The sequence below is a fragment of the Mixophyes fleayi genome, chromosome 5, assembly GCF_038048845.1.
Source record: "Mixophyes fleayi isolate aMixFle1 chromosome 5, aMixFle1.hap1, whole genome shotgun sequence".
In the NCBI taxonomy this organism is placed as follows: Eukaryota; Metazoa; Chordata; class Amphibia; order Anura; family Limnodynastidae; genus Mixophyes; species Mixophyes fleayi.
Genome location: NC_134406.1, coordinates 208827877 through 208840229, shown reverse-complemented (window position 1 = coordinate 208840229; position 12353 = coordinate 208827877). Strand labels below are relative to the sequence as shown.

Genomic DNA, 12353 nt, shown 5'->3' with positions numbered 1-12353 from the left:
AAGGTAGCTGCCTCACTATACTATTAAAGAAGGCCCTAGCTTGCCCCTACCACCCCAATGTGAAATACTAAAGGTGCCCAAATAGTATTACAAAATCTAAATTTAAACAAAGACACAGCAAAACTATGACGTGGTATGGTCACAAACATATGAAATACCCCAAGGCATGAAAGGTTAAATAGCATAACATTTTTTTTTATATTAAAGCCTCATCCCCAGGATCAGAAATACTCACCCTGTTCATTGCGGGTCAAAATAAGGACTTCTTCCATTACTGTGAAAGAAAAAACTGTCCCTATTTTCAGAGAAATGGACATGAAGGCTCCTACATCGTGAACACTTGCAGGCTTTACTTTGTGGGAGCATTGCATGGAATGGTGGTAATACATTTCCATAACCATAATTATATATATATATATATATATATATATATATATATATACACACATATATACACATACATACACAGTGTAATGGTATTATAGGAATGTAATACTACCATTACTTAAACATGTTCCTACACAGGGAAATCTGCAAATGTTTCTGAAATCCTGCATGTCTATTTTCCAAAAAATGTGGACAGTAAATTCTCTCACTTGCAAGAAAAATCTTACAGAGCTGAGCTGAGCTGCACACCTAATACAGTGTAGAATGGCAATGCATATCAACATAAACTGTAAATTGGGGCGATTTATTAAATATATGCACTTTTGAAAAACTGTTTTCCAAAACTAAACAAACACACACTTAATTCAAACTAGAAATTGCTGAAAGAGTGAGACTGCTTAATGTTTTGAATAACCACACATGGCACATTCAAACACAGTGTCATATTGCAGGTTTCACATACTGCTCTGCATTGTGTTTTGATGTAGTTTTAATGAAAAACATTTAGGGAGAAATTTACTAAGCTACGGTTTAGTATGTGGTTTTCAAACCGCTACAAATTGAATGCGGTTTTCAGATCCAGACGGTTTGCAACCCCCTAAACCTGGTTCACTTCTTAATTTAATTTGCCTATGTGGAGTTCCTGGCAGAGTGAACTGTCCGTCTTGACAGGCCCAGGTGGGAACTATCCCACCATGCTCATTTGTTTAGAGACACTAAAATAAAGGTTGTTGAAAAAAAAGCCCCTGCTAAAAGCATAGCCTATTCAGCATCAGGTCCAACCCTCTATCGGGCAAGGGCAAAAATAAGATCGGTCCACCACACCAAGAGAGGCCTCACCCGGCCAATGCTGACTAGCGTTAAGCCCTGCCTGGTACCCTTGGCCATAAAGTACCAGGGTAATGCTGTCAAAATATAGTGCAAACTGTTGTGGCACTACAAGTGCTAGGATGCACTGACAGTCCATGAGTGTTCTTGCATATTGGCACTTGTAGAAGAGAGACTGCTCCTGATTGGCTACCCAGCTACTAATTAGCCGAGTTCACCGGTGAACATCATTAATTTTGCACTGCATGCTCTTTGGGAGAGGCCGTTTCATGTTTTTTTTTTCTGTTTCCCATATGGATTACAATCTTTCCAGTGGGTTGTGTTGGCCCAACAAAGAAAGTAGATTTTAGGAAAGTATTTATAATGGGGAGAGCATGTATATTTTATGGGGGCAAACAATTATTATTATAATTATGAAGGCTTTATTTGTTTCTGATAGGGACATTACTTATTTATTTCCAATGGGGGCAGTACTAATAGTGCACATTCGTGGTACTACAAGTGTCCGTATGCACTTGCACCAAAAAACAAACAAACAAGACATGGCTATGAGGCCATGAGGTCCAGGATGATGCGGAGTAGGCTGGCTGCTATAGAATGTAAGTGAGGGGACATTTGTTTTTACTTTATTAAAAGTTGTTTTTCCTGTAAAGGTAAAATAGCTCAAACAGCATCACTTATCACAACCATGTCATTCTTTTTTTTGGACTACTCAACAGCGGTTTGGCAAACCAGCACTTGATAAATGGGGCAGTTTGTATCCCATTAAGGTCTCCAAACCGCAAATGCAGTTAAAGACTATCCAGTTTCGTCTCATATATTTGATGTGGGGTTTTGCCTTTAGTAAATTGTATGTAAACCTGTGATTTACTCAAACCAGACTTTAGCAAATTTCCGTCTTTGGGGTATATGACCTTAATTTCGGGTTTGAAAAGGTGGAGATGTTGCCTATAGAAACCAATCAGATTGTAGCTGCCATTTTGTAGAATGTACTAAATAAATAACTACAATCTGATTGGTTGCTGTAGGCAACATCTCCACTTTTTAAAACCCGCAGTATAGTAAATATACCCTCCAGTCTTCAAGGCTATGGACATACAAGGATGTGACTGGTCACAGATTAGAATCAGATGTCAAAAATATGCATGCCTAAGAAATAACTTGATACTCTGAAATTCCACTCTGTTTACTTAACTATGAAACTGGGCTTGATATAAAACTGACTGTGACCTCATTTAAGGGGAGTGTAAACAATACATAACGTAGGAAATGGAAACAACAAATCAGCATCAAAATTTGGCAAAAGGTAAGTAATTCCATTAAATTCTGATTTTTAATATGGGTCATTTTGATTTTTGTAAAGTGGGAAACTACTTTAAAGAATGGATGTTAAAAAAGCTAATGTTAAATCCACTGGAAAATGATTTCTGATTTGTTATGTAAGCCTATATATATATATATATATATATATATATATATCTATCTATAATATAAATGCTTAATGGCGTGTGTTAGTCTGTCTGTGTGTGTGTGTGTGTGTGTGGAAAAAATAAAACCAAGCTGCAGCGCCACCTGCTGGGCGGAGTTATACACTGACCTACTAAATTCTTAGTGTGTGTGGAAAAAAAAAAATCAGAAAGGGCTGAAATTTGGTATACTAAGATGTTTTTAATTTGTTAATTTAATTTGTTAATTGTTAAAAGTGTTTATAAAGATTTTAAAAAAATATATATATATTTCTTGAAGGAGAAGTGACTGTTGGGAGTGGTTGGTGGTTGCCGGGGGTGACAGTGGGGAGTGGTTGGTGGTTGCCGGGGGTGACAGAGTGAGAGGAGTGTGATACTCAGGACCGCTGAGAGAGATCCCTGTGTCTGGATAGACATCTGGATAGATGTGGCGATAAAGATGAAGGATGAGGTGATGGAGAAGAATGATGAGGTGGTGACATGTGGACAAAACCACGTTAAAAAAGGGCACTTACGTCGGGAAGTAACGCTCTTCCCCTGAGGAGGCCTGGGCTAGGCCCAAATGCATGACAAGAACCTTTTTAACACCTTAAGTAGCTTGATTTGACTAGAATGCATGAGTATCATGCATGGGTTAACTTGTATATATATATATTTTTTTAAGTGGTTCACTTCTTCTGAAAATGCTTTAAACATGTTTTAGACTTCTACCTTTTCTGCAATAACAAAAAATAACATATGCTTTTAATTCCCAGAGGACTTTTTAAAATTTAATTTAGACTATAAAATTAGATATCACAGTTCACAAATTATCTATGATGTCTTTATAGGTTGTATAGTGTAAGCATACAGTATTTAATTGTTTATTAAAAATAAAAAATATATTCGACAAAATACCTTTTTGTGATACTCCAGTGCATCTAACTCCCCTTGATTAAAGGCATTTGATCGTTTACGTTTCTGTAAGAATGAATTAACAAACATTAGAAACAAGATTTTATAGGCATTATATATTTATAAAACACACGTGGTATAATTACTTATATAAACAACCAAGATATCCTTATCTTTAAGTCTCTGACATCACCTGTCATTAAGGATGACAATATATTTCACTAGTGTCCCTTATATTTTATAAACATCCATACCAAAATAACAATATATTTTATACTTGTTCATACACTGTACCTAAATTCTACAGCTTATTTTCATTGTTCCTATTCCTCTATTTAAAATGTCCTCACAATGTACCTAGTAAGCCCCTCTGCTATGCAGAGCAGTCCTCTCACTGCATAAAATGCATAATGCAGATAAAATGCAAGTATACTAAAACATAATTTTGTAAAATGGGAATAAAAATACTAAAATGTTTAATGTCTTTGTCTTAGGTATTCAAGGAATAATGTATCTACTAGTTTGAAATAAAGGATGTCAGAAATGGCCTTGACGTTTCGTAACCTATATAAAAGCACTTGACCTGTGGCCTCATGTTGTTATATGGTCACAGAAAAGAACAGTGACTTACCCTTATACTTTACAATAGGAATTCCACTATACCATATATAGTTTGTGATACAGTGAGCCTTACATCTGGTTACAACCTTTTCCTTCTATCACATTCTATTGTAGTTTGACTTTTAGCTGACAGGTGAGTGTAAACAATGTATACAGATAGGTCACACAAATACAATTAGCTGCTAAAGTTGCTGAGTATAGGTTTCACTTGCAACTTGCACTATAGTAAAATTAACACATAAAATGTCCTCTTGTACCACACAATTACTTTCTACTTTCAAAGCTCCAATTTCTGTTGTAGTCAACAGAATAAAATATTTCATAAAATATTTGTGGGCAATAATTGGTCGAAGCGGAAATTTAGAAGTGGCGGTATGGAAAATATAAGTGAATGGAATGGAATATGTTAGTTTTATTATTTTTTTTTAAACACTTGTCCTCACTCTGCCCACATGATTCCCCCCTCCCCCCAAATCTGTGTATATGCATTCCCAACCATACTTCATTACTACTTGTATTTTATTTGTGATAACCTCTAATAGTCCCCCTTTCCTCTTTGTCTTTTTATCCTTATCTATCACTACAAAATATTATTAACTTTTTTCAAATTGGTGGCTGCATCCCAGACGCTTCCATTCTTAAGCTCTTACATCACACTTTATCTCTTACCTATCCTCCTGTGCCATCTTCTCCCCTACACCCCTTATCTATCCCCCTGCACCATCTTCTCCCGTGTCCCTCTTACCTAGCACCCTGCAGTGTCTTCTCCCATCCCTCTCACCTATCTCTCTGCACCATCTTCTCCCCTATCCCTCTCACTTAGCACCCTGCAACAACTTCTCCCGTCACCTAAGCCCCTGCACCATCTTCTCCCCTGTCCCTGTCACATTTCCCCCTGCACCATCTTCTCTCCTGTAACTCTCACATATTCCCCTTTACCATCTTCTTCCCTGTCCCTCTCACCTAGCACCCTGCACCATATTCCCCGTCCCTCTCGCCTATCCTCCTGCAGCATCTTCTGCCCTGTCCCTCTCACCTATATACCCCTACTCCATCTTCTACCCTATCCGTCTCATCTAGCACCCTGTAACCATCTTCTCTCCTGTACCACACACCTAGCACCATCTTCTCCCCTATCCCTCTCACCTATCCTTCTGCGCCATCTTCTCCCCTGTCCCTCTCATCTATTCTTCTGCACCATATTCTCCCCTGTCCCTCTCACCTATCCTCCCCTGTACCATATTCTCCCCTGTCTCTCTCACCTATCCTCCCCTGCACCATATTCTCCCCTGTCCCTCTCACCTATCCTCCCCTGTACCATATTCTCTCCTGTCCCTCTCACCTATCCTCCCATGCACCATATTCTCCCCTGCACCATATGCTCCCCTGTCCCTCTCACCTACCCCTCCCCCTGCACCATGCTCATCCCTGTCCCTCTCATCTATCCCCCCCTGTACCATATTCTCCCCTGTCTCTCTCACATATCCCACTGCACCATCTTCTCCACTGTTCCTCTCACCCAGCACCCTTCACCATCTTCTCCCCTGTCCCTCTCATCTATCCCCCTGCACAATCTGCTCCCCTGTCCACTCATCTATCCCCCCCTGCCCCTCTCATCTATCCCCCCCTGTACCATCTTCTCCCCTGTCCCTCTCATCTATCCCCCCCTGCACCATCTTCTCTCCTGTTCCACTCACCTATCCCACTGCACCATCTTCTTCCCTATCCCTCTCACCTATCCCCCAGCACCATCTACTCCCCTATCCCTCTCACCTATCCCCCTGCACCATCTTCTCTCCTGTCCCTCTCACCTATCCCCCTGCACCATCTTCTCTCCTGTCCCTCTCACCTATCCCCCTGCACCATCTTCTCTCCTGTCCCTCTCACCTATCCCCCTGCACCATCTTCTCTCTTGTTCCTCTTACACCATCTCTTCCCCCATAGAGTAGTTAAGTAGTAGTAGTAAATACAGGTTCAGGTTTAGAGAATCCACCTATAGTAAATACCGAATATCAGGTAGCCCCTGAAGTATATCAATTCTACCACACACGTCAAAATGAGAGAATCAAAGCCTGTGCCTCTTTATTTTGTGCAGAAAACAATACATTTTACAGATTACCTGAGCAAAAAGATTTAATGTGTGCTGATGACATAAATCCATCATACTTATAGCTAATGCATGCATAATTAACAGTACTTTGGAAAGGTTGTGTATCTGCATGAAAAACTAGCACAATTCCCCAAGGCCAGGTGCTCAAGAAGACTGTTAAATGTTACTTTTTATACCCCAGCTGTTCCTTCAATGATATCATTATGAACACTAAGAGCTAATTAGAAAGAGTGACTGTTGTTTTCCAACGCTGTGGAAAGTAACAAGCCACATAGACTGATATCAGATGGAAAGAGAACTGCGCCCTTCTAAAATGAAATGCCATTGTACAAATGCGGTGGCACGCACAGGATTTTGAAGGGAGATTCCAACTTTGCTTTAGTGTAGATTATTTCTATTCCATGAATATACATTCTCAACAAGTACTACATATGCAAATATATAGTAAATACTGTCATGTGTATGTCCTGCTTTTAAAAAAAACACAATAAAAAGCCTACATATATTTAGTCATGTAAAAAAAAAAAGTGATTTTGTATTCCAGAAATGACTGTACAATTACTTTTATATTTTGTTAAATCTGGGCACCTGTGCTTGCCCATGATAAGCTGAAGTGACATGTCTGGGGTCGGGTTGGTCTCTGTAGGGAGCATAAAACGAGGTACCTTTTTGACAGCTTTGCACTGGAGTGTGGCACTGTTGCTGCCTTGGCTGTCGCTCCTTGGGGTGCTGGGTTCAGTGGCTGCCGGGGAAGGATACAATGTGAAGTAAGGTTTCAGCACCATGAACAAATCATCCTTTAAACTGTATAGTGTTTTAGTGTTGCTGTTTTTCTCCTCCAGGTGGGAGATAGAAGCGGACGCCGTACACAGACCTCCTCCAAACTGATACCACTTATTTATCAGGGATAACTCATCCAGCAGCCAGCCGGCAGAGCTCTCATACACCACAGCCATGAGCTCAGTGCGGATAACCTGGCACACTGCGGATGTGCAATGTCAATAGAACCATTTGTAAGACGCACGGATCTCTCATTGGTCTATGAATGATTCCGCTCGACGTAAATGAAAGATACGTGTGTCACCATAATATTACTCTGGTGCTGCCGCTTGAATGTTTGAAGAGACTTCTTCCTGTTCGGTAGCTATTTCGTTCCCCTCTTGGTAGCAGCAGTTTCCGTTCGTTCTCAAGAAGATTTACAAACGCGCCACCTTCTGGTAGGCATCGCGAATTGCAACACGGGATTGCAAACCTGTCACTCCACTCTATTGACAATTATGTTAGAACGTGTTTACCTGATGTGCGCTTTATGTTTATGGCTTGGTAAAAACAAAGTAGAGAATTTGGATCTGAAATGATGAAGATCAATCTTTTTTTTGATCTGTAGTCCTAAAATCAGAATTTGTATCCTTGAATTAGAAATAAAAACATAGTTACTTTTTAGGTTATATACCATATAACTGCATGGGTGTCCGATGTTGATGTTTGGAGCTATGCCATTTGGTTCCTATTTCTATGCCATTTAGCTCCTCCCTACATATAATCTGCTACTGCCAGGTCCCCAAGGCAGACCTGGGCAAAGATAATATGTACCCCCATCTTGGCACACCTTAGATTCATATCTGAGCTGAGCTGTCTTAATGCATGGGCACATTGGGCAGTTGCCTGGGGCCACCATAGGAGCACCATTGGCTTGTCAATTTTTCAGTATATTATTCTAAAACTTTTATTCTGAACCTTCAAATCCTCCTTATTGAAATGTTTAAGTGGACTAATCACCTCAGTATCAGCTGTCATCTGTACATGCGATCTATACATATCTTAACCTTGACGTAAACAACTTATGTGCACTAATTGTACATAAGCAAGACAAAATCAACACAGAAAATCTTTAACATTTTTATTCCTGTAAGTGGTTGTGTATGTAGGGCCCCAGTGCACTGCTTTGCCCAGGGGCCTATAATACTGTTATCACATCTCTATTACACACTCTTTTGTCTGGGAAACTATACTTCTGAAAAAATCTACAGAAAAAGTTAGCTGCACCAAACCGTATGTGCACAAAAAACACAATTTATTAAACTTTAGATTGTCCTGAATGCATAGATGCCATCAGGGCTGCCATCAGAAATTGCATAGTCCAGTATAAATGTAACAGGCAGAGCCCCTCTCCTTCCTTCTCTCACCCTACCCCCATTTTTAAATTTTCCTCTACCCAAGATTTGCCTTCGCCCACCATTTTCTCCAATCATTCTCCAACCAAGCTTCTAGCTAACTCCTGGGGGTAAATGTATTAAGCTGCGTGTTTCTGTCGGGTTCGAAAGTGGAGATATTTCCTATAGCAACCAATCAGATTCTAGCTATCATTTATTTAGTACATTCTACAAAATGAAAGCTAGAATCTGATTGGTTGCCTTAGACAACATCTCCACTTCTCAAACCCGCCATAAACTCGCAGCTTGATACATTTACACCCTGCAGGAGTTTACTTACTTCTCTGCTTATCTGCTTCTTATTGTTGGCTCCTTTCCATTCACAGCGTTGTGACATCATTAATTACATGACATCAGTGACACTGCAGGGAGCCTCTCTGCCTTGTCGTGGCTCTCTGTCCAGGATTTGGATGCCTCTCTCTTGGGAGGATGCACACCTGGGGGGCTGGGACTGGAGCAAATGGTGGCAGCCATGGGGCCAGGGTCGGACTGGCCCACTGGGGTGCCGGGGTATTCCATTGTGGCCCGCGATGCCGCATGGCTAAAATAAAATAAAACAAATTACTTACCTCATCGTGGCGTCGGCGCCCCTCCTTCCTTCTCCCTGCTCCGTTCGCACTGAGTGTCGGGCATGATGACATCACGCCCCACTTGTTTAGTGAGGAGCAGCGCAAAGAGGAGCCAGCAAGCAAGAAGTCAGAAGAGAAGAAAAGAGATGGAAGAAGCCAATAGAAAGGTAAGTAAAGGAATGGAGTCAAGAGGGGGGGGGGCAGCATGGCACAGAGTGATGAAGAGTGGGGGGTAGCATGGCACAGAGTGATGGAGGGGGAAGAATCATGGCACTAGGTGATGAAGGAGGGGGAAGCAGCATGGCACAGAGTGTGGAAGGGGGGTGGAAGCAGCATATCACAGAGTGATGAAGGGGTGGGGGAAGCAGCATGGCACAGAGTGAGGAAGGAGGGGAAGCAGCATGGCACAGTGTGATGAAGGGGGGTAGCAGCATTGTGCAGTGTGATGAAGGGGGGAGCAGCATGGCACAGTGTGATAAGGGGTGGAGCAGCATGGCACATAGTGATGAAGGGGTGGGGGAAGCAGCATGGCACAGAGTGAGGAAGGGGGGGAAGCAGCATGGCACAGTGTGATGAAGGGGGTAGCAGCATTGTGCAGTGTGATGAAGGGGTGAGCAGCATGGCATAGTGTGATAAGGGGTGGAGCAGCATGGCACAGTGTGATGAAGGGGTGGGGAAGCAGCATGGCACAGTGTGATGAAGGGGGAAGCAGCATGGCACAGTGTGATGAAGGGGGGGTAGCAGCATGGTGCAGTGTGATGGAGGGGGGAACAGCATGGCACAGTGTGATAAGGGGGTGGAGCAGCATGGCACAGTGTGATGAAGGGGTAGGGAAGCAGCATGGCACAGAGTGAGGAAGGAGGGGAAGCAGCATGGCACAGTGTGATGAAGGGGGGTAGCAGCATTGTGCAGTGTGATGAAGGGGGGAGCAGCATGGCACAGTGTGATAAGGGGTGGAGCAGCATGGCACAGAGTGATGAAGGGGTGGGGGAAGCAGCATGGCACAGAGTGAAGAAGGGGGGGAAGCAGCATGGCACAGTGTGATGAAGGGGGTAGCAGCATTGTGCAGTGTGATGAAGGGGTGAGCAGTATGGCACAGTGTGATAAGGGGTGGAGCAGCATGGCACAGTGTGATGAAGGGGTGGGGAAGCAGCATGGTACAGTGTGATGAAGGGGGTAGCAGCATTGTGCAGTGTGATGAAGGGGTGAGCAGTATGGCACAGTGTGATAAGGGGTAGAGCAGCATGGCACAGTGTGATGAAGGGGTGGGGAAGCAGCATGGCACAGTGTGATGAAGGGGGAAGCAGCATGGCACAGTGTGATGAAGGGGGGGTAGCAGCATTGTGCAGTGTGATGAAGGGGGGAACAGCATGGCACAGTGTGATAAGGGGGTGGAGCAGCATGGCACAGTGTGATGAAGGGGTAGGGAAGCAGCATGGCACAGAGTGATGAAGGGGGAAGCAGCATGGCACAGTGTGATGAAGGGGGGGTAGCAGCATTGTGCAGTGTGATGAAGGGGAGAGCAGCATGGCACAGTGTGATAAGGGGTGGAGCAGCATGGCACAGTGTGATGAAGGGGGGAGAGGAAGATGGTGTAGTATGATGAAGTGGGGCCTGGAGAAGGGGGGAGTGGCCCACTGGGGTGCCGGGGTATTCCATTGTGGCCAGCGATGCCGCATGGCTAAAATAAAATAAAACAAATTACTTACCTCATCGTGGCGTCGGCGCCCCTCCTTCCTTCTCCCTGCTCCGTTCGCACTGAGTGTCGGGCATGATGACATCACGCCCCACTTATTTAGTGAGGAGCAGCGCAAAGAGGAGCCAGCAAGCAAGAAGTCAGAAGAGAAGAAAAGAGATGGAAGAAGCCAATAGAAAGGTAAGTAAAGGAATGGAGTCAAGAGGGGGGGGCAGCATGGCACAGAGTGATGAAGAGGGGGGGGTAGCATGGCACAGAGTGATGGAGGGGGAAGAATCATGGCACTAGGTGATGAAGGAGGGGGAAGCAGCATGGCACAGAGTGTGGAAGGGGGGTGGAAGCAGCATGGCACAGAGTGATGAAGGGGTGGGGGAAGCAGCATGGCACAGAGTGAGGAAGGAGGGGAAGCAGCATGGCACAGTGTGATGAAGGGGGGTAGCAGCATTGTGCAGTGTGATGAAGGGGGGAGCAGCATGGCACAGTGTGATAAGGGGGTGGAGCAGCATGGCACAGTGTGATGAAGGGGTGGGGAAGCAGCATGGCACAGAATGATGAAGGGGGAAGCAGCATGGCACAGTGTTATGAAGGGGGGGTAGCAGCATTGTGCAGTGTGATGAAGGGGAGAGCAGCATGGCACAGTGTGATAAGGGGTGGAGCAGCATGGCACAGTGTGATGAAGGGGGGAGAGGAAGATGGTGTAGTATGATGAAGTGGGGCCTGGAGAAGGGGGGAGCAAAAGCAGCATAGCACCGTGTGAATAAGGGGGGAGCAAAAGCAGTATGGCACAGTGTGATGAAGAGGGGCCAGGTGAAGGGGGGAAAAAGCATCATGAAGGGCGCAGTGTGATAATAATGGGGCTAAGTGTGGTGATGAAGGGGAACAGTGTGATCATAGGGAGGCACGGCGTGGTGATGGCACAGGGGGCTTGTGGCAATGTAATGTTTTTGATGGCACATGGGGCTTTGGGCAATGTAATGTGTGTGATGGCACAGGGGGCTTGTGGCAATGTAATGTGTGTGATGGCACAGGGGGCTTGTGGCAATATAGTGTGGGTGTGTGTAATGGCGCAGGGGGCTTGTGGCACTTAATGGGTGTTATTTTGTTTGTAGGGTGATGATGGGGAAATTTAATTTAATAGTGGGGACTATTCATTTAAGATGGGGTCGCTTTGGGGTCTATTAATTGAATGTGGGGGTGAGTTAAGGAAGAATGAGATCTATATATTTAATGTGAATATGAATTATTTAATGGCAGTGACAGTTGTGGTAAATAGGTATATTTATTAAATGTAAATACTATTAATTTATTGCTGTGGCTGTTTGGTGGGAAGGAAATAGGTATATCTATTAAATGGGAATACTATTATTTCAATGTGGTGGTTGGTTGGAGAGATATGGATCTATTTTTTAAATAGGAATACTATTATTTTAATGTTGGGGCTGGAGGAAGGCCAACTTATTAATCGTGGGTGCTATTGATTTAATGACAGCTCTGGTTAGAATTTTCTGAATGTACCCATTTTTTTCCAACTAGGCCCCCAACATTCCAGGATCCAGACAAGCCTCAGCT

General features: G+C 43.6%; 1 protein-coding gene across 3 annotated transcripts in view; it reads right to left on the bottom strand.

The window, feature by feature from the left end:
• METTL4 (methyltransferase 4, N6-adenosine) overlaps positions 1-7474 on the bottom strand; it is an 83788-nt gene extending 76314 nt beyond the window's left edge. For all 3 annotated transcript variants that reach the window (XM_075213374.1, XM_075213376.1, XM_075213375.1), the window contains exons 1-2: positions 6972-7474; positions 3579-3641 (exon numbers count right to left, since the gene is read on the bottom strand). In XM_075213374.1, the coding sequence (XP_075069475.1) occupies positions 3579-3641; positions 6972-7262 (354 nt within the window). In that variant the 5' untranslated portion in view covers positions 7263-7474. The remainder of the gene's footprint in view (positions 1-3578; positions 3642-6971) is intronic.
• Between the last annotated feature and the right edge of the window lie 4879 nt (positions 7475-12353).